Genomic DNA, 27522 nt, shown 5'->3' with positions numbered 1-27522 from the left:
ATTAATAAGCACGTGGTTTCTTCCTGCTTTAGGGCTGTGCCCGGGTTGGTCTGAGTGCAGGCACAGGAATTGGGGTTTCCTCGGCCCTTGTTAGCAATCAGAACTCCAACAACGACAATGATAATAATGCCCAGAATAATGCCAACATCCACGACAACAATCACCATCACCCAGATGACTCAGACGAGGAGAATGACTTCCGGCAAGACCTGCAGCCAGGAGAGCAGCAGTTTGCAGCCGACGGTAACCCAGATCTTTTGTGAGCTCCAGATAGAAATGATTTTTACTTTGGGTCGTATTTCTCTTACTCTCTTCTCTTTCCTTCACTGCCTGTTTCAGTTTGTCACTTTACACGTTGGGGGACCTTGCTAACAAAACAAATGAGGGGGGCTTCCCTGGTGGCGCAGTGGTTGAGAGTCCGCCGGCCATTGCAGGGGACACGGGTTCGTGCCCCGGTCTGGGAGGATCCCACATGCCGTGGAGCGGCTGGGCCCGTGAGCCATGGCCGCTGAGCCTGCGCGTCTGGAGCCTGTGCTCCGCAACGGGAGAGGCCACAACAGCGAGAGGCCCGCGTACCACGAAACAAACAAACAAACAAAAAACAAATGAGGGGGTGGATGGAGTTTGCCTATCTGCTTGTTTATTTTAAAGTTATCTTTATGATGCCTCCTGTCCATAGAATCTATTGGGGTATTTACAGAAAGGGAAGGACTTAGATGCCATGAGAATTAAGGTACAGTGAGCCTTAGAGGCCTGGCTTAATGGAGATTTAACCGTCAGGATATGGGTGAAGGAGCATCTTTCAATATCTTGCTGACCAGTAGATAGCTACATTGGACTTGAACGTGGAGATCATTTTTGGGTGTTCCAAGAACTGGAAAAATGAATAGTAGTCATGTGCTAGACATTGTGTTGGAAACCTTTCATATACCTTTCATCATTAAGTCTTCAAAACCACCCAGAAAATTAAGTACACGAGCTAATAAGGACCTATGGGATTTCACTTATGTGACTATCCATTCCAGTTCTTTGATACTGACTGAACTCCCGCTGTGTGCCAGCCCATGTGTTATTAGGCTTCATCTGCCCCTGTGTTGATGAGTGAGAATGGAGTGAAATTGTTTCCTTAACAAATTTTCCAGGTTCCCAGTTGACCCTTAAGAACTGAAAAAGGAATCTCTTCTAGCCACTATTTGGTTGTTGCCCTTTCACTCATTCTTTTAGGCAGAGTAATTAATGAGAAATGGGGTGCCCTGGTGTTATTAACTCCTTTCTTAATGAAAGTATTCTGTGTATAGAGCGTAATTTCCTTTAGGATCACTGAGTATGCATGTCCTGACCTAAGAATCATCTGTAGGCATTGTCTTCGCTTCCTTACCTCACAGGTTCTCTATAGAACTGTCCATTTTGGCTCTTGCCAAAGTCACCAGTGACTCTCTTATAAAGGCTAGTGGTCATTTCTCCACTTGCATCTTCTTTGACATCTCATCTCAGCTGCATTTGTCACTGTTGTCCACTTCTGTCTTCCTGAGATATTTGCTCCTCTTGGCCTTTCCGAAACCATTTTCCTGGTTTTCCTGCTATCTCATTGGACATGCCTCCTCAGTTTCCTTTGCTTGCACCACCTCCTCTATTCCACTCTTGTCCTTGTTCTCCCTTTTTCTCTACACATTTTCTCTAGATGACCTCATTCAGTCTCATGGCTTCAGTACCAACTATATGCTAATGAATTCTAAACCTGTATTTTCGGCTTTGATATTTCTATTTTTTAAAGTAATTGCAGTTATATCCAATTTCATACTTTTAATTTCCACATGAGTACTCTTAGGCATTTCAAACTTATGGCTAAATCTCTCCTCCTAAAATACAAAAACAAAAGTGCAGAGCCAGCAGGTGCTAGGGGTGAAGGAGCGGGGAGTGAGGTCAGGTATTGTTTCTTTGCCTTGTTCTTGAGTGCCATCATAAGGATCTGGACTTCAGAGAATACCAACCGTTCATAGAAAACTGTTACAGCAGCTGCAGTGCAGAACTCCTCAAATCCTACAAACCCAGTTGTGGTTGACGTTGATGTACTGGACAGATTATAGACTCCACTAGAAAGTTACATGGCCATTGGCTTCTCAGTATAGAATGGAGGATGCCTTCCACTGTGAAGTCACATATTGACGCAGCAGGAGCTAAAACTTATGCGAGAACACGGTATTTGATTTAAGAGAGAACAATGGAAACTTAAATCTACTAACATTTGAAACTAAGGTTCAGTAGATGAGAGACATGACTACAAACCAAATACTTGAGGTAGTATTTGTCAAATATGATACTTTCAAATGCTGAGAAGCAAAGGAATTAGTGACATAAATGCCAAGATTGAGGAATTCAACAGCTTCAACAAGAGGAAGCCTAAGAATACCAAAGATGGTGGCAGAATTTTAGAGAAATGAAGATTGGCATAAAACGTTAGGTTCCATGGGTCTTTCCAACTTGGCAATATGTTTATGTGCATTTATTATTACATACATGTCAGGTTGATCCTTTTAAATAAAAAATAACGACCAGGGGAATTTCCTGGCAGTCCAGTGGTTAGGACTTGGTGCATTCATTGCTGTGGCCTGGGTTGACCACGGGACCCACAAGCCACATGGCATGGCCCCCCCCCCCAAAAAAAAGGGACCTGGAGAAAGGCCATGTGACTGTTGATCAAAACCAGGAGTGGTGGAAAGAATTCAAATAAAAGAAAGAGAACTAACAGAAAAAACATAAAGAGTGGTACAGGGATTAAAAATAAAAGGGATCATTGGGAAATAATGTTAGTTGAAATGACTAACATTGATGCTTCCACTCTTTAAGTACAAGCATAACAATATTTTAAATATTACTTTAGTTTAGTTTAGTTTAGAAATGGGTATTCACATGTTGAGTTTCATTAATGTAGAATTTTAAAACTTTCCATGCACGAGCTTTTGGACCAACGCTGGAATGAAGCGGATTCACTCACTCTTTTACTCTGTTGTATTTAACTTAATCAGCTTGCATGAAGTAATTGCCTAACAAAGAAGGGCACTGTATAATTTTAAAAGCAATTTAATTTGTATAAGTTGTGTTTTTGCCTTATAAACCACTGAAATAAAATATGGTGTTTTATAGTGAACATTATCATTAAGGTAATAGATGACTCCAACAAAAATATGCTTTTGTTGTTTTACAGAGTACTGTATTAATTTACCAAAATTCGGTAATTTGGTTAAGGATATTATCTTTCTTAGATTTGCACTTCCGAAAGTGTTAAGCTTTAGAATGCTTTCTTGTGAGTTAGTTATATTAACTGAAAATACAAGTTCATTACCTTCATTTTGCAGCACTGTAAAACAGGAAGAGATGTTCATATATTCTAACAATTCACATTGCCTAACATAAGATTACCATGTGTCAAAATCATGATTCTGTAATTGCTAAAGCATTTTGCCACATTATTTTAATATAATTACTTTTGAAGTAATTATAACAACAAAGCATAGTTTTGCCTATACATCATTTAACTAATTTTCTATCTGGATTTAAAACAAATCCCACATACTGCTTTTAATAGTGGGGTGCCACTCCATTCCCTCACCACTACCTCCACAAAGTAACCACTAAGTGAAATTGCTCTGCAGCACTTAATTTTGGGCAATGGCTCTCAAATTTGAGTGCATCAGAATCACCTGGAGGACTTGTTCCAACAGGCTGCTGGCTTTCACCTCCGAGGCTCTGAGTAGGTATGTGTGGGACCAGGTAATTTGCATTTGTAACAGGTTCCAAGGTGATGCTGATGCTGCTGTTTGGGAATCATATGTTGAAAACCACTGACTTTTGGAAAATCCTTGTTTTTGAAGTCTGAGGACCAGCTACAATGTGAAAAATAATCCCGGTAGATTCATTTTGTTTTCTATTTGGGGGCAAATACTTGTCAACCACTAAATAGTTATTCCTGATACCAGAAATTGTTGCATGCAAATTATTTTGTTAAATGTCAGTGACTTTTTTTATTTTATAATGGTTAATGAAGGCTATAAATTTAGAATCAGGTTTTATATAAAAGAGACCAGTTAATATATTTGTTAAAATAGCTCAGATCCATTAAGGTTTATGATTATATTTGGTAACAGGATTTTTTTACAACTGAAATAACATTTCTCCTGAACAGAATATTTAGTAAACATTGATACTTGATTAAAAGATAGCTTACATCGTTTCTGTAATTTAAAATTGTTCTGAAAAAGATGTACTGCCCAATGATAAAATATTTTGAAACAAAGAAAAAAAAATCAAAACCAAGAATCACTTGCATTTTCCCTAGCCCAAGGGTAGCATCATCTCATTTAATTACCAGAGACATCTATTGAGACATCATCCTTTCTTTGCACCTACCTGCACTCCCCAACACCGAGTCCTTTAGCAAGTCTTGTTGACTGTCTCTAAAACATCTCCCCAATCCATCTACATTCTCCTTCCTCATTGTACCAAACCTTTTTTTTTTTTTGCGGTACACGGGCCTCTCACTGTTGTGGCCTCTCCCGTTGCAGAGCACAGGCTCTGGACGCGCAGGCCGAGCGGCCATGGCTCACGGGCCCAGCCTCTCCACGGCATGTGGGATCCTCCCGGACCGGGGCACGAACCCATGTCCCCTGCATCGGCAGGCCGACTCTCAACCACTGCGCCACCAGGGAAGCCCTGTACCAGACCTTTTTTACCTAAATCTTTTAACAGCTTTCAAAGTAAAATTAGTTCTTAGAACAGCCAGGGCAGTTTTTAAAAAACATGCACCAGACAGTGTTACTCCCTTTCTTAAAACTTTCCAGTAGCTACGCATTGCCTTAGAAAAAAATCCAGTTTCTTGATTTGGGCCATAAAGTGCTACATGATCTGGCTTGTCCTCACCTTGTGCTACTTCCCACCTCACACACCATGCATGAATGTGCCAAGCTGTCGCCAACTGCTGCCTCTTCCTAGAATGTCCCTCCCTCCATCTTTGCATGGCTGGCTTCTTCTTGATATTCAGGTCTTAGCTTAAATGTTAACCTCAGAGCTGTCTTTCCTTACCACCTTAATCTTTTTTTTTTTTTTCAATTGAGGTATAATTGACAGTGTTTGTATATATTGCAAAATGATCACAGTAAGGATGTCTAGTAAACATCCATCACCATACATAGTTACAAAGTTTTTTTCTTGTGATTAGAAATTTTAAGATCTGCTCTTAGCAACTTTCACATATGCAATACGTATTAATAACTATAGTCACCATGCTGTACATTATATTCCCATGACATATTTATTTTGTAACTATAAATTTGTACCTTTTGATCACCTTACCACTTTGTCACCAATTCATTCTGTTATATCATCCTCTTTTAATTTTGTTACATAAGATATTATTTTCTGATATTTTCATTATTGTTGATTAAAATTTTTTTTTCTAAGGTCCATGAAAATAGAGATATTGAATATTACCACTGTTTCTTAGCACCTAGGAACAGTAACACACTGTAGTAGGCGCTAAATAAATATTCAAATGAATGGATACAATTAAAGAAGTTAGTTTAAAATAACCTTGAGATATTATATTAAATATTTCCACAGGTTATTGTGGCAACCTAAAATGCAATTGCTCAACAGCTTTGCAAAACCTTATCACGTAGATATAAGAATGTACTTCTGTTCCAGTGGTTCCCTCTGCCTATAAGAAGCAATTCTAAGCTTTTCACAATCTGGGACCCAGACTACCTTTTTAGCTTTCTTTTCTCTTTCATACCATCATCTCAACACAAACTCTTGTTCTTTTTATCACTGGGCTACTTACTCTTCTGTAAAATGTAACGTGCTTCCTAGTATATATGAAATGTCACCCCAACTCAGTGAAACCTTCCCTGTCGAACAGGAGAATTAACTGCTGCTTTTTGGTCCATGTCCCCCTTACTTGGACTGTTCTAGCACTTAATGAGTATATTCTGACCTTATTCTGTGTGTCTAACATTTCTGCTCGAAGGTGTGCATTCTCTGAGAGCAGGGACTATAAATTTCCCATCTATTCATCATCCCTGTATTGTAGCAGGCTCTGGAAACAGACCTCATTCCAAATCCTAGCAAATTACTAACCTTTCTAAGCCTCAGTTTCCTCAACTGCAAAAATGAGGCTAGTAGTAATACCCTCGTAAGATTGCTATAAGAAATAAATATGGTAATGTATATAAGAGCATTTAGCATAGAGCCAGACATAGAGTATGTACACATTAATTACTAGCCGCTGTTCATAATCACTGTTGAATGAAAGAAGCAAATTGATTGGCTTTTATCATGTAATGTTTCCGAACAAGGTGAGTTCTCTTTTTGGCCCTAAATAAAGTGTAGTTATTGAGGGCTAGGGCTGGGCAAAAATTTGGGATGGGAGGCTAAACATGAGGGGGAATGTACTGTTGTGTATATTTAAGACCAAAGCAAACCCCACTGTCCCCCTGAAATCTCAGACTTCTCTGCTGTATATTCCAGTGGCATTTATCTGAGTGGTATCTTTCTGGCTTACTCATATTTTTATCTTGTTTCTTTGTTGACTGTATGAATTTGTCCTGTCTACTTACAAGTTCTGTGGATTCTTTAGCTCTTTCTGGAACAGGATCTTGTTTTCTTCTGTGTTGGTTTATTCATTTCATTCAGATGGTTGGTTGATTTCACAGCAGTAGTGTTGAGCACCCGAAGGCGTTGAGTGGTGCACAGGGTAAACAGTCTGCCGCCCTCTGGGTCCTGGCCGAGCTATAAGTGTAAAGGACAGTGTTGGTATTGTCCTGACTGAGACTGGGACCAGGAACCCAAGCTTAGGTGTACGTAGTAAGAGGGTACTGGGTTGAATACTGACTTGAGGGATTTGGATTTAATCTTGTACAAAGCTGGCAAAGCCAGGAATTATTTTATTTAGGATCCTCGTAGAAAAGTGACCGTTGTATCTTAAGATGTAGTAAAGTGATTGAAGCTTATCAGTCTGATATTGTTCACTGTGCTTATCATCTGGAAAAAATATAAACGCTCCCATTCACTGATAGGCACTAATAACTCTAGTGAAGACTTAGATGCAAATAAAACATTTGAGTGATATTAAAATGTTAAATATATACTTACTGTGTTTAATAATCCTTGCCACACATTAGCCAAAAATGATGCAATCTCTAGAGAGCAGGAAAAGAAATACACAATTTGAGCTTGCCTGCTCAATGAATGCATCCTGATTCAACTGGCAGATACTATACGACTAATTGCTTACAAGATGATCGTAAGGTCTTCCAGTAGCTGGCTCTCACTGCCATTAGGCAAATAGCTTAGAGGGAGACAAACAGTTGCCTCATAAGCCATCCCTGGTAACATCTTCAGGAATGAACAGGTGCTTTCTTCTTTCAGCGGTGCCTTTCTCCCTGCTTTCATCTTAAAATGATGGACTTTCTCTACCACGTGATCCTTTCCCATCTGTGATCTCCCCTCCTATAGAATTGGACACTCCTTACTGATGTTGATATAATGAAGCACAGTTACATGATGTTCTTTCTGAATGGGCCTAATGATCATGAGGCTGTTCATTTCTCGAGGGTGCCACAGTTTTGCCTGCCACTGTGGTTGTTGTAGGCATCTCCTGGTTTTATTTTGACTGTGATTATTTTTGTTTAAGCACTGAACGAGATGGAAGACGTGGTTCCAGAAGATGGAGAGGTGACGGCTGAGAGTGAGCATGAGGCTCCAGCTCCCAGTCAGGCAGTTATTCCTGTGGACGTCGACGAGGAACAAGCAGGTGAGTGTGTGACTTCCCACGTTCATGGTTCTGAAAACTAGGCCCGACTCTAATGAAGAAAGTAAAACACTGAGAACGATGATTTTTTCAGCATTTCAGCTAATGATGTTACATGCTGCTTATTTTTGACGAGGCCTGTATTACATTTTGATGTTCTTGCTGCGCATGTGTATACATGTCTTATTAAAGTTTGGTTTTGATTTTTTGTAACTGTGGCAGCAACTCCTCTTTCTATATTGGTGTACACACGTGCATATTTGTGCGTGTGTGTGCGTGTGTGTATTTGTGTGTGTGTGTGGAGAAAGCAAGCACTCAAATTATAGCTAGGAAAATAAACACCCTGATTAAATATTCTGCTTGTCCTCTCCCTTCATTTTGGTGGGGAGAAGGAGCAGTGGAGAGGTTGATTTAATAAACAGACCAAGATCTAGTCTCCGTTTGCCACTGGGTCACTTACGGCAGGCTAGGAGTCATAGAGTACATAAAGATTACCTAATATAACCTTTCATCTTTACAGATGGGGAAACTAATATTCTTTCAAAAGTTTGAATGATTTACTCAGGACCACTCAGCTACTGATCAAAGGACAGAATTGAGATGAGAACTCAAGTTTTCTCACTCCTGGTCTGTTCAGATGCTACCTTGTCTTTGAATTGAACATATTCTTTAACTACTCTTGTTTTAAGTGTCTTACAGATGCAGTCACTTATTCAACAAATATTTATTGAGTGCCTGCTCTGTGCTAGGCATTGTACAGTGTGACAGGGAAAAGACAGGGAAGGTTCCTTGGAGCTTACATTTTATTGATGGAGCAGATATCAGTCAAAAGTGGGTTGTAAGAGCTGAAGGTTTACAATGTGTAATGCCAAGAAGATAAAACATTTTTGACATAAGTATAATCAAATAAGCAAACTGTAACATGCATCTAGCCTTTCAAGAACATGTCTGTGACATCCAATGCATTAGACCTATACTTAATTAAAGAATGCAGAGTTCTCACCAGTCCCATAGGTGTCAGAGGCTCATCTTCATTTGCTTTGCTTTCATTCATACATTTGCAAAATTAGGAAAATATCTAGCCTATTTTTTAAATGATTATTATGACTATTTTTTTATTTTTATTTTTTATTATGACTTATTTTGATTATTTTTAGGATGAGTATGTGACTGTTTCAAACAGTGAAAATCCTGAAGAGAGATGCCATATGCTCTTCTACTTTAATTTTCCTTTAGAGATACATAATGTTGGGTGGTATATTAATCATACTTAATGTTTACTTTAGAATTAAAGTGTTTTCACAGTGTATTATCCAAGTATATGCTCATTAAAATGAGTGATCAGGGAGGCTGCATAGAGCCAAAGCATCTCTGTGAGCCCAGATCCCTGGAAACAGTACTTTGAGTGAGACCCTTTGTTGGGCAAAAAGTGACTGTTACGCCTGTGCTCTTTCTTTTAGGACCCAGCGGTCTTCAGCGTGTAGTAAAACCAACCCCAATTACTGTCCATGACTCAGAGAGTGACGATGAGGAAGACAGTCTAGAACTCCAAGAAGTCTGGATTCCTAAGAATGGTGCCCGGCGTTTCTCTGAGCGTGAAGAAAAAACCGGAGAGTCTGTACAGTCCAGGGAATTATCAGGTGAGAGACTGTGTCTTACTCTGACCTGTTAGTGAGAGTCACCATGAGAACAGACACACTGGCCTTTATATAATGGTGTCCCTGCCACAGCTTGTGGTGCAGTTAACATATCCTTACAAAATGTGACAGGAGGCAAGAAAGGCAGCAGCCCGAGCAAGAGAGGAAAATCTGGGTGGTGCTATCAAGGGCAGGTGCAGCACAATAAGAATCTTGTGGAATTGGGGCTCAGGGAAGAGAAGACGTGAGGATTGTCAGTCCCACAGTGGAGGCTTTAGGAAGTTGTGGCATCAGAGTATCAGGGATTAGCAAGGGGCCTCTGCGTCACATAAAAGATGACAACTGAGTCATCCAGAGCAGTGAAAAACAACCATTCCCCAGTTGGTAATCTGTCCAGTTGTGTTTAGCGAATGTTGGTGGCTAGTTTGGTGCTTGAGGAAGTCCTAAAGTATGTTCTTACAATCCCTTGTCTCCCTTTAAATCCAGTCAACAACCTTCTGCCATTTGCCTCACCAAGAAACTGTAATTCTCTTAACTTTTAGGTTTATACTTCTTTCCTTGTCTTCCCTTCTGTTTCCCAGAACCGTACGCTTACCACTTTCTGCAAAGGATGAGGTTTTTTAAAATTGTCTACTTATTTTTCCTTGGTTACCCTACTCATTAATGTATCTGAATGTTTAGTATACATTTGTATACACGTAACACTGAACCTGAAATATATACACACTTCAGTGTATGGTAAGCTCAGTTCTTTAGACTTGGAATAACTTACTAACCACTGACTGATTACTCAATTCTCATTTTATTCCTTTTAAGAAATTCAGATATCTTTACACTGTGATTGAAAGAGCTTTAACGGACACTGAAATTTAGGAAAAGTAGTGTGACCAACTGACTAACCTGATGTTTCCTAGAAAGTTTAGTTTCTGAATTTAGAAACCAGATCTTCTGTCAGCCAGACAAAACATTATTTAAGTATTCCTTTGTATATTCATTGAGGCTTACTGTGCCCCAGGTACTGTGTTAGGTGCTGTGAGGGGTGAGATGAATAAGTCGTGATCTCTCTCTCTCTCTTTCTCTCTCTCTCTCTGTGTCCCTCTCTCTCACTGTCTCTCTGTCTCTCTCTCTCTGTAGTCTGGCTGAAGAGTCAGGTCAGAAACATAGATAACAATATTACAGGGCATATACTGCACTTGCTTTGGGTTGGGGTGCAAAAGAGATTGGACAGAGGTCCAAAGCAGAAGGATTGATGAGAGTAAAGGCTCCAAGGTAATAAGGCAGGGGTATATTCAAAGAAAAGTTTGGACTGGGGTGTAGAACGTTTATAGGGAAGACAAGAATGGAAAGTTAGTTTTCAGTTAGGTCACAGTAAGCCTTGAAGGCTGAGCTAAGGAGTATTAACCAGGTAGGCACTAGGGAGCCATAGAGAACTTGTGAGCAGCTGAGTGATGTGGTCACCATTTATACTTTAGGAAAATTAGTTTACATTGTTTCCTGTTCCAGATTTACTCTTGCCTTTTGTCCAGAATTTGTACTGAAATCTTTTCTTTTCCTCGGGCCATTCTTCTTTTTCTGTAAGCAGTAAGTGGAAAAGGCAAGACTCCACTTCGAAAGAGGTACAACTCCCATCAGATGGGCCAGTCGAAGCAGTTTCCCCTCGAGGAAAGCAGCTGTGAGAAAGGCTGTCAGGTCACCAGTGAGCAGATCAAAGCCGATATGAAAGCAGCTAGGGATATTCCTGAAAAGAAAAAAAACAAGGATGTTTATCCCAGCTGCAGCAGCACCACCGCCAGCACAGTGGGGAACTCCAGCTCGCACAGCACTGCTTCTCAAAGCCCCGACTTTGTAAGGACGGTGAACAGCAGCGGCTCTTCCGAGCCTAGCCCTACAGAAGTGGATGTGTCCAGGCAGTGTGTCTGCTCCCCCGGTGGGTCAGAGGACTCTGAGGCCATGGAGGAGGGAGATGCAGAGAGTTCTGTCTGCCCCAGATGCTGCTGTCACAGGCCCCAGGAATCCCAAAGGAGAACTAGCAGGTGTTCTGATGAGGAACGTCCTTCAACCAGCCGAGCCTGTGTTGTGAATGGCCCGGATGGTACGAGATCCGCCTTTTCCTTTAGGACTCTGCCACCAGGGGGGTCTTCAGGCCCAGCACATGATGAGAGGACTAATGGGAGTGGCTCTGGGGCTACAGGTGAGGACAGGAGGGGGAGCTCCCAGCCTGAGAGCTGTGACGTGCAGTCTAATGAAGACTACCCTCGGAGGCCCCTAACAAGGGCCAGGAGCAGACTCTCCCATGTACCGCTGGTATCTGAGTCAGGTATGACAACGCTGCCAGGATTAGCTACTGCAGGTTAGGACTTGAGAAGGGCATTTGCTCCTTCCATAAGTTTTCTTACATAAAGCCAGTTGGGCAAATTGATTTCTACATTGGGGTTCTGCGCTCATACAGATTTTGAGCTCACTTTCAGTGATGGGGTGGGGGTGGGGAGCGGGGGTGGCATGTAAAACAGCTTGTAAAATACCAGCCAGGAGAGGCACAGAGAGTTAAGCTTCTGAGAAGAGTGCGACTGTGTGTGTACTGACCTTATATACAGTGCCAGTCCCACGTCTCACTCCCAGTATGTAAACTCTGCTCCCGTCCCACACTGCAGAGGCTTAACTCCTAGTGCAGTTTAAAAACCTTAGCTGAAAGGTAAGGACTGGAAGTTGCTGGACCAGGGGGGAGCCCGGCGTGCGGGTGCCCCCCCTCCACCTGCCTCTGTAGCGTTGAGTAATTTTTCCCAAAGGCTAGTTTTGCTGCCAGTTAGGCTTGCCAGGAGAAAAGCAGGTAAGTAAGTAGTTTAGCTGAGAATCATTTTGGTGAAGATATCCTCAAGACACATATATATATATAATTTCATTAATAACATTTAGGTGTATGCCGAGGCATGGGGTTCGGCGGGGGTAATAAGCACATTCCTTAATTATAATCCTGTTTATATTTCTGATCTTAGTTTTAAATAATCTCTCCTGCCTTTATTAAGTCATGAATACCTGTCAATGAATAATAATGCATTTTATTGTCTCTAAACCTTACTCAATTTAAAAATCTTAAAATCAGCACCCAGTACATAGAGTTCCTTTTTATCTGCTTTTGCAATAAACAGAGCTGATTGAATCATGTGGAGCTAAACTAACAGAAACAAGCTTTCATAAGATAAATAGGAGATATTAATTAATTATGTGCTAATTATCATAGTAGCCTAGGCTCATATTAAAGTATATGAGTTTTATTTGCAGATTTTATTATGCTTTGCAAACATCAGTTCTGCCATGATGAAAATACTTTCCCCAGCTTGAATTTTAAATGGTTTATCTCTTTCTTTATACGTAACATAGGATTTACCATTTTAACCGTTTTGAAGTATATAGTTCATTGGCATTAGGTACATTCGCATTGTTGTGGGACCATCACCACTATCTGTCTCAACTTTTTCATCTTCCCACACTTAAAGTCTGTATCCATTAAACAGAAACACCTCATTATGACACCCTTTGTTGTGTGGTTTTTCATATTTGTTAAGTCAGATCTACGTTTACTTTTGTGATTTCATTATTTTTATGCTGTGGAAAGCCTTCCCTACACCTGGCTCAGATAATCATTCACATCTTCTCATTCTTTTATTCATTTACTTATCTTAGTTTAGTTCTTTATCTTAATCTGTGGGAACTAATTTTATTTTTTATTACAAATTGTCACCAAGTTGTCTCAATACTATTTATTGACATCCATCCGTATGTCATTTTGAAATGCTCTTTTATCATGTACTTTGACCATACTGTGGTTTATCTCTGGGCATGCTGTCCTGTTCCAGTGTTGTCTTCTTTCATTACTCTTTTGCAAAATTTTCTTGGTTAGACGTGCATTTATCATTTATTTTTATAGTTTTATTTTATAATAATTTTGTCAAGTTTCAGAAGCAAATCATCTTGTGTTTTGTTTGCAATTCCTTTACATTGACTGACTGAAAAGATAAGTGTCATTTTTACAGCACTGAGTCTTCCTATTTAGGGACTATTTTGTCTTATGTGTCTTGGTAAAGTTTTATAGTTGTTACTGTTTTGGTGGGTTTTGTTTTGTTTTTGTTTTTAACGTGGGTCCTTCACATTAACCATATTGGGGGGAGGGGTGTTAATGTCTTCTTTGCCTTATGTTCTGCTGTTCCCTTTGTCATTTTCTTCTGACTTGTTTCATGACCAGAACCTTTTCTTAGGTTAAATAATTTTCTAGAATTTTTTAAAAAAATTCATTTATGTAGTGCTTTTTACTTTTTAAGGTTAATTATATCTGTTGTCTTAATGATTTTTTTTCCCAATTTGAGAAGACTTCTAATGTATGTAGCTAATGTGTATATGGTAGGTAAATTACTTGCCAATATTTTTAAACACAATACAAATGTCCATTTACTTTCAATAACAGTTTTTCTGGAGAAATGTCAAACTGCTGATTTTTAAATTATCCAGGTCTCTTTTGGAAAGAAGAACAAGTTATTTGGGTGGCTTTCAACTTGTTATTTTTAATCTAGCATGTTTTTGATATCTGTTGGCCATTGTGCTTTAAAAGTTTCAAGGAGGTAAATCCAAACTAATAAAGGAACGAACTTGATTGTTATGGATTCTTTTTTAATCCCTTCAAAGAAAATATTTGAGTTTTTAATTTGGTTTTTGATATACGGCCTTACATAGTGTTAAAACCGTGTTAGAAGTAGTTATTTGTCTTGTGATTTCCTGTTTTGGGAATAAATGCCTCTAAGTTGTTCTTTTTACCCTCATTGTATAATACTTTATAAAATAAATGTCACAAAAATAACTAATTGGATTGTCAAAGAATAGCACTTAAGATGAATATGATATGGTTCTCATGAATACTGACCTCTTTCCTTGACACCCCATGACTGGATTGGTCTGCTTTTCTGTGTTTCTGTAGCATCTTTGCTAATGTCAACTACACCGTGTGTTGTAATTCCTTGTTTTAATGTCTATTTTTCCAGTAGACTATGAGCTCCATGAGGTCAGGGACAGTGTCTGCTTGTTCACCATTATATTCCCAGCTTCTAGCACAATGTCTTACATGGTATGGGGCTCAGTGAATAATTGTGAACTTAATAAGTGGTAGGAGCCATCATATGAGGTATGTTGATGCTGGTGGATGTATGAATTCATTAAGGATTGTCCCTAAACAAAGATTTACTGTCCCTAATAAACAGAGGGAGTCATAAGGAAATAACAAACACAATGAACTCTGTTTTCTTTTTACATTGGGAAGCATTTGTTTTTCAAGATTATCTACATATAAAGTGTGACTTAGTCTTATAAACTTATCATAGGAAACAAACCGCCAGTTTGGGTATCAGGAGAGCAGGAAATTTAGCTTTGAACCCCACATTCTGATCAGTTAAGGAGTAGGGGAAGGAAGCAACCCATGAAGGTGAGAGGCTGAAAACTGGAGCATAGAAGGAGAATGCTAACAGAAGATTCTTATTTGAACACTGGGATGAAGGGTTGGAAACAGACCTGTTTTTGTCTGTCTTCATTTTGTGGTACTGGGAGAGGGAATCAGGACCTATTATTGGTTGTAACAGGAGTATGAATTTTGGCTGTTGTATGAAATGGTGGCTGCTGTTAGAAGATTCCTTGTCAGTGAAAACAGATTGTTCATGAAGCTCCTTCAGGAATACTGTGGAAGGTGGCCTCCAGTGGGTCACCTAGATCAGTAGTTTTCTCTTCCAGAAACCCAGTGTTTTGCTTGGGTTCAGGGTCCTTGGAGAAAGTTTGATGGATAAAACTCTTGGGCTCCCTTTTAGGCTTCAACCAAATTAGCTGCTTTCAATTGTTTTGCATAATAAGATTTCACAAAGATTTCGAATGGTGGAGGAAAGGGTTCTGGTGTATTGAAAAAAAGAAAAAAACAAACAAACACTTGAACTAGATCTCTAGAGTCCCTGTCTAACTCCAAGCCTTTGGGAATTTGTAGTATTTGTACCTCGTTTCCCTATCTTTCTTTGTAATCTTTCATGTTTGAAGTGAGAGAGTTAACCAAGTGGTAACCCTGTAATCTAGTAGTAGTAGCAGTATGGTGGGATTTAATTCGTAAAGGTCAACCTTTTTTCATTCGATATATGCTCTGCTACAGAGTGACTCTCAAAATGAAGACAGTGACTTTTAGTGTCTTGTCTTGGAATATGTATGTGCTTGTTAAGTTTTTGAGATGAATTTAGAATTTGTATTTAAATAATATCAACATAATATTTGTTTTTATAATTAAACTATGACATTTTAGAACAGTACTAGTAAATAAATTAGGGCCATACTAGGCAGAGTTTGGCAGGTAAATGATTGCAGGTTTTCTAGCATACTGATAAATACATTGGCAAACTGTTCTCCCTTCCCATGTCTCAGTTTACTTATTTGTAAAATAAAGAGAATAATCTATCTCAGAGGGCTGTTAAAAGGATTAAATTAGTTAATACAAGTAAAACCCTGAGAAAAGTGCCTGATACACAGTAAGCACTCAGTAAATATTTGCTGTTATTGTTATTACATTGACGTATCCATGATGCATTCATTCATTCAGTGAATGTTGAGTGCCAGTTCATTCAATAAATGTTCATTTTAGCTCATTGTTAGTGGCTGACATTGATACGAAGATGAAATGACAATGATGTTGTCTTCAGGGAGCTTTTAGTTTAAATGGAGAAATAAAACAGATATACAGGGAATTACAGAACCATATATGATGTTTGGGGATACAAGTGACTTATTAGAATAGGTGGCATTTAAGCTGGACCTTTCAGGGATGGGTAGTATTTCAAAAAGTGAAGTCAAGAAAGGTATTCTGGGCAGAAAAAGCTAAAACAATTAATGGCTTCAGAGGCATTGGCAATGGGAGATGACTAGGATATGGTATGGAATAAAATTGAGAACATTTGGAGCTAAAGCATAGCTCCAAATGTCAGGCATTGAAATGTATTCACTAAGCAGTAGTAGTCAATGCTTTAAAGTTGTTTAGCAGGAAAGTGGTGAGTTTAATCTACCAGTAGTATTTAGGATGGTTTGAGTGCCTAGGGACGAGAATGTTGATTAGACTGTTGGAATGGGCCAGGTGTGAAGAGCGCAGTGTTATGTTTGATGTTGATATGTTTGAGACAGCGGAAGGTGATCTTATTTTGGAAGAGGCAATTGGAAATGGCAGTCTGACTGTATTCCTTTGGGAACCAAGTAGTAGAATTGAGAGTTTCCTTGGTGGAGTTTATACATACGCAGTTGAATGTGCTCTCTTTGAAGGAAAGACAGCAAGGCTAAAATTTGGATTTTCCTCTCGCCTTTTTTAGAGGTTGCCAAAACAAAGCCACGTCATGCCATGAAGCGGAAGCGGACAGCAGATAAGTCCACCAGTACCAGTGATCCTGTGATTGAGGATGACCATGTGCAGGTGAAGGAGAAAATCCTTGCTTACCTTTTGGTCCAGCCAAGTTCCTGAATAATGTAAAGGAACTAAAGTTCCCATCTTTACATAAGTTTCTTTGCCCTAAAGAGAAGAGACTGGTAGTAGTTGCTTCTCACTTGTGCCAGTGAAAACACTTAAGCTTTAAAAAAAAAAAGAAAGAAAGAAAGTACAGGAAGATACATCTTTTAAATTTTTCTTCTTGTAGGTCCTTGTATTAAAATCCAAAAATCTTGTTGGAGTCACTATGACCAACTGTGGAATCACAGATCTAGTGCTGAAAGACTGTCCCAAGATGATGTTTATCCATGGTATGTATTTAGGCCCATGTCATACAAGAGCATCATGACTGAGTTTAAAGCATTAAAGTCTCATAAATACTACAGTAACATTACTATATTACTTTTTCAAAAGAATCATTATTAGATTTTTCTGTCCTCATTCTGTAGTTCTCAACTAATTATTCCATCATATTTCAAGGGACCATGTGCAGAGCCTTGGTTCATCTTTTAATATATAGCCTCTCCTCCAGTTTCCTCCAAATGATAATTACAACCTGATCTGACAGAGGTTAAGTTAACAGCATATATGGGCTTTGGAGTCAAGTAGGCCTCACCTTGAATCCTGTCTTTGCTATTTTCTAGCTGTGTGATGTTGGACATGTTCTATGTATGTTTTGGGAGGAGGGGGGAATAGTGACTGAGCTGTAAGTGCTTAACTGCACTGGATTTGATTGATATCATCAATCATAACCTCAATTCATGGCACATTATCCTTAGTCCAAGCCCCACTTTTCTTTTCAGTCCCATTTCTCCCTCATTGCCAATCGCATCGGCTCCCATCACCTGTAGTCAGGTATTTAATGTTATGTCCTTTTAGTCTATCTTTCATGTCTTTATAGACATATCTGTCTCTGAACAAATAATAGGGTATTATTTTGTGTGAGTTTTTAACGTTTTAGATACATAATATGTCTCATACATGATCTGTTTATTTTTCCATTTTACTCAAATTTATATTTTTGATACCTATCCATATAAAATTATGAAGAACTGACTTGTTCCTTGCCTTGTGCAGTTTATATATATTCTGCATTCATTTTTTTCAGTATGTGAAGTACACATAATTTTACTTACCTTATAAAGCATTTGTGAAGGTTAAATGGAGTGGTTGATACATGCACACATGTGTGTATATGTGGATGTATGTACCTACACATAAACACAGTAGAGGGTCTGACCTCTAGTAAAAGCCTAGTAAATGTTCATTCGTATTAGTATGGCAAAAAAATATTTAGGGGCTTTCTATTTTTTGCACTTCTCCAATACTGATAGTAAACAAAAGAAGGAAATCCTTACCAAACATTTTGTCATAAACTAGGAAAATCCCAAAAAGGAGAGATAAAACAAATTTAAGCACTACCTCTCTCTTGAATTCTAGAAGACTCCAGACATGGGGACCCCAAACCCCGTGTTTACCCTTAAAAGGTGGTACTTTATCTCATGTTGAAGTGTCCCCCTAAAACAGAACGGGGGACTTTCAAAAGCTCAGAGATCATAGCCAACAGCAGAGCCCAGACTAGCATAAGAGCTTTCAGTGTGTCAGCACTCTACTCTTTGAGGTCTGAGACTCTACCTTCGGACTCTGCTGGTTAACTTCTCATTCCTGTCTCTATTCTGAGCTCTCTGAGAATCTGACTGGTTTTTACCTCTGCACTTGACTTTGCTGATTCTCTCTATATCTTCTTTAACATTAGTGGTGGATCACATGGCCTCAGGCCCAATCTTTTCTCCTTAAACCAAACTTTTTAGCTCAGCTTATTGTGGGAGAGAAGATCTTAGATAAGAAGCTCAGTCCCTGGACACCCGCTGATGGATGGGTTGTCTGTTAACGGTGGATGAGATGACTAAATGAGATTAGAACTGACCTTAGCCAAGTCTGGTTTTACAGCAGGGAACCACTGAACCCTTATCGCCATCTAGTCCTCTCTTCCCTCTTTTCCCGTCCCCAACACTGCTTCCTCTTCCTCCTGCTGCTTCCTCTTCCTCCTGCCGTGTCACAGGAGAAAATGAGTCTGAAAGGCGTAAGACTTGGTCAGTGTTCAAACATCAAAATTACAGGGCTAGATTGCTCAGTAAGATGATGACATTTGGATCAAGAATGTTACAGAACATGTCTTTTATGAAATGTTTAAAAGGTCAGGCATGTTGGCCTTATGGCTAGAATATCTTTGATCTGATTCTGTCTCTTGAGTTGGACCAGGTTGAAATCTATGGTAAAAACTGGATCAGATTGAAATGTGAGATTAAAAAAAAGGAAGGGGATAATTTTCTGAAGTGGGTATACTGTTGTAGTTAAATGTGTCTGTTATATCACAATTACTTTTCTCTATAACCTCAATATTTTGTATGTTAAACGGGAAGAATATTTAATCATGTTTCAGACCAGCACTTTCAACAGAACTTTTTGCAGTGATGGAAATGTTCCGTATCTGTACTGTTCAATATGGTAACCACTGGCTGTTTGTGACTGCTGAACATTTGAACTGTGACTAGTGTGTGAGGAAATAGTTTTATTACACTTCAGTTAATTTAAATTTAAATAGCTACAGGTGGCTAGTGGCTACCACATTGGACTGTACATCTTTAGACCGAAGTATCCAAATATTTCTGGGTCTTTTTTTTTTTTTTAAGGTTCTGGTTTTATACTTGAGGTAGGAATTAAAATCAACACTGCTTATTTCCTATGGGTGAATGTAAGATAACGTATGTGAATTATCCCAGGAACCATTACCCATAAAATTGTATAATTCAGTAGTTGCCGTCATTCATTCTCTTCCATATGTATTTCCTAAACAATCCCTATATTTAGGCAACTCATTCTCTGGAACTTGAATTTCTTGCCAGTAACATCTTAGATAGGAAAAGGTATCTCCCTTCTAGCATGAGGGTGACTGCCTTCTTTTGAACAGGACAGAATCATATTTTCAAGTCATTTTGATGACTGTCAGTTGTCCTTTGCACTAGTACTTGACCTATGTTAAAGATGTTTACATCTGCAATATTTTATGCTAATAAAAGGTATGCCACTCCTCCAAAGAGGATTCCAAATAGGTTATACGTTGCTCTATTATTTTGTATAAATTATTTGTAGAGCTTACCATTGTTTTCATTTTGTAGCTACCAGGTGCAGGGTACTGAAACATTTAAAAGTAGAAAATGCACCAATTGTAAACCGATTTGACTATGCACAGTGCAAGAAACTGAATATGGATCAGGTACTAGACCAGATACTAAGGATGCCTCCTGAGAGAAACCGTATCATATACCTACGCCCCATGCAGCAGGTAATGAGCTCTGCTTCTTTTTGGTGATCACATATTGCAGTGATATTTTTTAGTGTTCAGCCTTTTTGAAATTGGCTTTTATTCATTTGCTGAACCCACAGTAATGATTCTTTAGATTCTACAGAGTTTTTTTAACCAGCCTAGACTACCTTGCCAATCTTCTTCATCAGTGCTTCTCTGATAGATTTTTGTGGGCTTTTAGCAAGTTATATGATGAGGGGAGTTGTTATGCAGCAAGTTTTATACTTATTAAAAGTTGCCTGTGGTAAAGAGCACAGACTCTGGTTTCAGACTTCCTGGTTCCAGTTCTGGTTCACTGACCTGTAGCAGATTACTTAACTTCTATGTCTTAGTTTCTTCATCTCTAAAATTAGAAGAATAAAAACCTGCTGTTACTGTGATGGTTAAATTAATACATGTTAAGTGCTAGAATAGTTGCTGGAATGTACTAAGCAATCATATGATAGTTGCTGTTACTATTATCATCATTATTATAATAGTAAACTTTTTATAGTACCTATGAGATGATGGGTGTTAGCTGAACCTATTGTGGTAAACATTTCACAATATATGTAAATCAAACCATCATGCTTAAGATATGGCACGTATATACAATGGAATATTACTCAGCCATAAAAAGAAACAAAATTGAGTTATTTGTAGTGAGGTGGATGGACCTTGAGTCTGTCATACAGAGTGAAGTCAGTCAAAAAGAGAAAAACAAATACTGTATGCTAACACATATATATGGAATCTAAAAAAAAAAAGTTCTGAAAAACCTAGGGGCAGGTCAGGAATAAAGACACAGACACAGAGAATGGACTTGAGGACACGGGGAGGGGGAAGGGTAAGCTGGGACAAAGTGAGAGAGTGGCATGGACATACATACACTACCAAATGTAAAACAGATAGCTAGTGGGAAGCAGCCGCATAGCACAGGGAGATCAGCTCAGTGCTTTGTGACCACCTAGAAGGGTGGGATAGGGTGGGTGGGAGGGAGACGCAAGAGGGAGGAGATATGGGGATATATGTATATGTATAGCTGATTTACTTTGTTACAAAGCAGAAACTAACACACCATTGTAAAGCAATTATACTCCAATAAAGATGTTAAAAAAACCCCAACAACATCACACTGTATACCTTAAAGGTATACAGTGATGTGTTGTCAATTATTTCTCAATAAAACTAGGGGAAAAAAGAGTAACATTGTGTGTAAGACTCTGTGCTTGATGTCAAAAGAAGGTTTAAAGGAAATATGAACCTTTGCAGTCAATGTTTGAACCTGGCCTCCAAAGAATCATTTCAACAAACAAATTGCTTGTTGAGTGTTTATAATTTGCTGGGGCTGAAAAATAACAGAGGACATCATCCTTCTTGAGAAGTTTGCCTTTCCACGAAGGGGGTAGACATATATGTCATTAGGATGACAAAGTGGGATTTCATAAGTAAAATAGGTATGAGGGCATTCCATGAGAAGAAAGCAATGTGAACAAAGCTTACAAGGGGGCAAGGAAGTGTGTTCTGTCTTTAGGAATGGACACTAGTCCAGTTAGAATGGGGTATATGGTACTACACATTCACAGTTCTATAGTGCAGTCAAAATTTAAACCTGTAAAGGATATATTCGGAAGTGGATTGCTGGGATCAGTTACCTGAATCCGGATTCTCTGGTTTAATTCACATTTATATAACAGTGAGATGTAAACTGCTGAGCTTACTAAACAGTTGAATTTGCTAAGCCTCATCCCTAGCATGGCAAGCTGTGTTCAGGGTGGATTGTGACTCTTTGATTTTCAAATCAGCCAGAGATTCAAAAACTGAGGTCCCAAGGAAAGATTGTTCAAGCCCTAGGAGAGAGATTTCTAAGGCATTCTCTTCCTTGGTCCAAAATCCTCTCTCTCGTGTTTTCCACAGGTGGATACACTAACGTTGGAGCAGAAGCTATTTAGTGGTCCCTACCCCTATCACATCTGTATTATCCATGAATTCAGTAACCCTCCCAATGTCCGGAACAAGGTGCGCATTCGCAGCTGGATGGACACAATAGCAAACATTAACCAGTAAGTTATCTGCAGCCCCTGACGACCTCCTAAGTCAGTTCCCAGAGCAAGGATGCCCACAAACAACAAATCCTAATTATTTTTTATTTTAAATGATTTCATCTGGGCTTTTCAGGCACTGAAACAGGAAATGTAATGTGAAAAAAAAGGGAAATGAGGACTTAAAACTAAAATGCGTACATAAATATTTGTAACTTTTTATTTTCAAACTTAGAGAAGAATCACAAGAACAGACCGTACATGTATATTTAGTTTCATTCCTTTAGCCTTACAGCATGGAAAAGAGATATTAAAGATCCTAAAACTGTGATGTTTTACATCATCAGAAAATTTGACTTTTTATGCATTTGTTATTTTGATATTTTGTTTGAGACCTTCATCAGAATCTAGGCATAACACATTTTGATAGTTCCTTTCTAACCTACATCCCAACATTATTTTCAGTTTTATAATTTTTATTTAATTTTTCTTGTTGCCTCCAGAGAGCTCATTAAGTATGAATTCTTCCCTGAAGCCACACGAAGTGAAGATGACTTAAAGAAGTATCCCAAATACCCATGGGGTAGAGAAATCTATACTTTAGAAGGTGAGCATTTTATTTGTAAATGGTTGGAAAGCTAAATAACTGTTAACTAATTAGATGGAGAGACATGTCTTAGGGAAGATTGGAGTAGGAGCCTAACAATTTGTCAAAATAATGGGAATATTGAATATCTGCAGGTAGCAGGGACCAGATAAATAGTGCTCTCTCTGTATGAGTCTTTAGCATCCCTAAAATAATCAGCAGTACTGAAACACAAAAAGTGAAAGAAAATTGAAACTTGCTATACAGTTTGAAAGCTGCAGTGACTTGAGGAAACCTGTGTCAGCCTCTTTATTTTGTGTGTATATATATGTACACATATATAGAAAGGGAAACTGAGGCTTAATGGAAGCAAAGGATGACCAAAATCACATGACTCAATAGTAGCAGAGCTAGAATTGGAATTTATATCTGATGCTGCTTTCAAAATACTAACAGCGTTCGGCCCTATCATTACTTCCACCCCAGTAGCACTGTTGATCTGTCTTCTTTTAGGTGTTGTGGATGGAGCGCCGTATTCCATGATTTCTGACTTCCCTTGGTTGAGATCACTACGGGCAGCAGAACCCAACAGCTTTGCCAGATATGATTTTGAGGATGATGAAGAAAGTAATTATGTCCTGACTTGATTTTTATTCTCTAGTTTGAGGTTATCCTACGGTGTTAGATACTTAGTATTTTGTCTGTGTTACGAGCGGCGCAGCTTTTTATCACTTCCCATATAAATGATTTTGCTTTTTGTTATTGTTTGGTTCACCCCTTGCTAAAAAAAAAACAGCTCTAAATGTATACAACAGGTAACCAGTTGACTTACTAGGGATATGTGAAGGTTGGTGGAAAGGATTCCTTCAGACAGATTGTCCTACCTAGATTTTTTTATTACCTAAATGTTTATAATCTTGTTACTCCTTATTGAAGAATTTGGTCAACTATATTGTTTCAGAACTGTTCCCGTTATACTAATTATTCTGCTACTTATGAGCTGCTTCTTGTTGGGTAGCATATGGGAACTTATGATTTAGGTGTGGATACTTGATGGGGGAACTTGAAGGGACTCTGGAATATAGTTCTTCTAAGTGTTAGCACCCTTGAATATCCATTTGTAGGAAGTTAAAAAATATATGTTTTAGGAGGAAATCGATTTCATAAACTACATGTATATATGTATGACTTACCTCTCTGGTACATTTTTCACCTTGGGCCTTTAATCATGTGTGCTCTTTTTGGCATCAAACATAGTATATAACCAAACTGATGGGGACCCATTCCATGAGCTATACATACATCAGTTACACTGCATGAGAGTATACAGGCATATCTCATGGACCAGCTAAATCAGAGTGGCTTTCCAAATGATTCTGATAATCTTGTTTCCCCTTTTCTTTCTAATTTCCAAGGCACCATCTATGCTCCTCGAAGGAAAGGGCAGCTGTCTGCAGACATCTGTATGGAAACAATAGGAGAGGAAATTTCAGAGATGCGTCAGATGAAGAAGGGCGTGTTTCAGCGAGTAGTGGCAATTTTTATCCACTATTGTGACGTCAATGGAGAGCCTGTTGAAGATGACTACATTTAACTGGTCCCTCCTCTTTCCAGCTATTCTGGCAGTAAGCTGCTTGGGCCATCCAGCTGCCAGAGAGCTTCACAGAGGCTTGCCGGCATGCAGTTGGGAGGCTCTGGTGCATTTTGGTATATAGGAAATGTATAAGGAACATTGAAGTTGTATACAAAGATTTGTACATAGAGGAAATACACAAAGATATTTCCTAAGTACCAACTTTATATCATATGTTTATACAATTTAATTTAAAAATTCATTTTAATGAAGGCAGAGAATTGGAAAGAGTTCATTTTGTTCATTTTTCCAGGCAGTTCATAAGGTATCACTTTCTGGCTGAGCCCCTGTTTACTATATTCTTAATCATCACTGTCACGCCCTTAAATCTGTGCCTTTTTCTTCTCGAGCAGAGCTGTTTGAGTAAACCTGTTGAAGCGTCTTTTTGTCTCTTGTGCTCTTTTTGTGTTACTATTAAAACTCCAACTAAACCCTATGGTCAGAGGTGGCTGTATGTTTGTTTGTGTACAAAATTGTGGTTCTTTTTCCTCTTGGTATTGTAGTTGCCATATTTCTTAAAATGAAGTAAAAAAAAAAGACTCATAGGTTTAAAAAAAAACTGAGTTTGAGGGGGAAATGGAAAAGTTTCCAAAGCATTTCTAGTTATTTATTTCCATATTGTGTATATGCTTTATCTTGAATATAAAAATAAAAATTTATGAAAAACTTTTTTCTTGCCTTGGAACTGAATCCCTCATTTTAAAGAAGAGTAGCAAGTACTACACAGAAAAGGAATGTGTAGTTGTGTCTAAGTAAGATTTCAGTGTAGTCTAATCTCTGATCTCTTTTTTTAAAGTTCCGTGGCTGCAAGATGTTTAACTCACAGAACTCTTTATGACAGAACACTGGGAACAGCAGAATTTCCCCAAATATCTGGTCTTCAGGAGATGGCCTTGCTCGTTTCTCAAGGAGAGAAATTCACCTGCTACATGGCAGTGGTAATATGCAGTATCATAGTGTCAGGGGTTAAAGCAAAAGCAGCTTCAGAGCAACACCCGTGTCTGAGGGCTGGCTTTGTCACTTGCTAGCTGAGTGAACTCAATAAATTGCAGGAACTGAAGTTCTGTGGAAATATTTTAGAAACTCTTCCCAAACAGAATATGTAATTATGGTCTATATGAGGTGTAAGGGTCCAAACCCTTCATTTACAGGGGATTAATTGAAACCCAGAGGGAAAATGGCTAACCCACAGTCAGGGGCTGGTTGAGGCCAGGCGGAATAAGAATTCAGTGCCTAATTCCCACCAGGCTGCCTCTACCTTCATCATTAATATTCATAGAAATGCAAGAAGCCAGCAAGTATTTCCTAACACACACTCATAGTATGAATGATAATCCGTCTCTTTCCTCAAAGTTCTCTGTTTTCCAAGACTTTCAGTTCATCTACTTACATTAGGAAGAATGTTTGGTGCTGCATTCAGTCATCTCTTTATTACCTTGTTTTTAACTCAGCTCACCTCTCTTCTAATTAAAAGAGTGTGTTCCACTCTCCAGGTTAAAACTCTGATCACTAAAAAGTGGGAAACAAATTACGGGACATTCTAGATATTTCAAAGTAATATAGACCCCCAACTCTCAGCTAGGACTCGATCTAAACCTGTTTTTTCACTGTAACCGTAACCAAACAATGTTTAGATGTAAGGCCACTAGAGGCCACTGCTCTCTAATTTTTGTTGGTTTGTCTATCTCACTGTCTCAACCTGATCCACTCTAAAATCATTCTAAAGATGCCTGACTGCAACAACTAAAAAAATGAAACTTGATAGATGCATTTGGTAAATGTCTGTGGAATGAATGGCTGAACAGTGATTGCCCTACAGCAGCTATCAGCACACTTTTTCTGTGCAGAGCCAGATAGTAAATATTTTAGGCTCAACTGTGACAACCACTCAGCTCTGCTGTTGTAGTATGAAAGCAGCCATAGAGGGAACATCAAGGAATGGGCATGGCTGTGTTACAATAAAACTATTTTTGGAAACAAAATTTGAGTTTCACATAATTTTCACGTCACAAACTATCTTTTGTTTTCCAACCACTTAAAAAAGTAAAAACCACTCTTAGTTTACAGACTGGAGGATTTGGCCCGTAGGTTGTCATTTGCCCACACCTACTTGCCACAGGGAACTGAGTTGTGTCTGGCACATTTTTTAAAGACCTTAAGAAATGTTTCATGGATGGATTACTGAATTAATGTCAAATTTAGAGAGAGAATCGTGTCCCTCTTATAATGCTGCCAGGTGTGTGAGTCCTAACAATCTCTAAATAACAACTGGCACCACAATTCTTCCAGGAACTTCTTATTTGGAACCAGAAAATCTGGGCTCACATTCTGACTCCCTCAGACGACTGCTGGATGACGTGGATGGTCGTAAGCCCTCTCAGTTTCCTCATCTGTAAAATGGCCCGGACTAACACACCCACCCAACAGGGCAGCTGTGAAGGTCCAATAAGAGCCTTCAGTAAACTGGACGATGAGATGCAAGTGGAGGTAGTATTGCTTCCACCATAATTCCCTTTATTAGGAAAGGGTTATCTTTTATTTTCTTTTTTTAAACTAATCTTCCTATAACCTTCTGTTCCTTAGACCAGATCCCAGGATGGTAGGAAACAGAGATAGAACTGGTGAGGAAGTAACGATACCGTGAAAGCATTTTTTAAATCGTTTACCAAGTGCTTTCCATATACATCCTCATACCAACACTTTAAAATATGTATGATCATTATGTCCCCCACTTCACTGTTGTGGAAACTAGGGTGTAATAGGTTAAATATCTTGCTTACAAAAACAATTCTAAAAAGTAGTGGAAGCCGTCTGACTCTAAAGCCCGAGCGATTGAGCAAAGTGGCTTAGTTCCTCAAAGGGAGGGAGGAGACCACGTGAAGCCCATCTGAGGGCGGGCCTTCCCCCCGGGAAGCTGCCCAGTCAGAGTTGCTGCTGCCGCTTCAACTTGAAACAACTCCAGCTGACCTTCGCATGGTTAGTACAGTCCCA

General features: G+C 38.9%; 1 protein-coding gene across 5 annotated transcripts in view; it reads left to right on the top strand.

Moving 5' to 3' along the window:
* The window catches only part of FBXO38 (F-box protein 38), a 53506-nt gene extending 28305 nt beyond the window's left edge, over positions 1 to 25201 (top strand). For 2 of the 5 annotated variants that reach the window (XM_024738234.1, XM_024738235.1), the window contains exons 12-22: positions 33 to 243; positions 7688 to 7807; positions 9265 to 9444; positions 11024 to 11791; positions 16812 to 16912; positions 17133 to 17235; positions 20104 to 20270; positions 22188 to 22333; positions 22816 to 22919; positions 23412 to 23525; positions 24314 to 25201. In XM_024738234.1, coding sequence (XP_024594002.1) covers positions 33 to 243; positions 7688 to 7807; positions 9265 to 9444; positions 11024 to 11791; positions 16812 to 16912; positions 17133 to 17235; positions 20104 to 20270; positions 22188 to 22333; positions 22816 to 22919; positions 23412 to 23525; positions 24314 to 24492 — 2193 coding nt within the window. In that variant the 3' untranslated portion in view covers positions 24493 to 25201. The remainder of the gene's footprint in view (positions 1 to 32; positions 244 to 7687; positions 7808 to 9264; positions 9445 to 11023; positions 11792 to 16811; positions 16913 to 17132; positions 17236 to 20103; positions 20271 to 22187; positions 22334 to 22815; positions 22920 to 23411; positions 23526 to 24313) is intronic. The other 3 variants (XM_024738238.1, XM_024738237.1, XM_024738239.1) reach the window with 3 other exon arrangements.
* Positions 25202 to 27522: the final 2321 nt, after the last annotated feature.

This window comes from Neophocaena asiaeorientalis, unplaced genomic scaffold (assembly GCF_003031525.2).
Source record: "Neophocaena asiaeorientalis asiaeorientalis breed wild unplaced genomic scaffold, Neophocaena_asiaeorientalis_V1.1 scaffold404, whole genome shotgun sequence".
Classification (NCBI taxonomy): Eukaryota; Metazoa; Chordata; class Mammalia; order Artiodactyla; family Phocoenidae; genus Neophocaena; species Neophocaena asiaeorientalis.
This window is presented reverse-complemented; position numbering and strand designations above follow the sequence as displayed.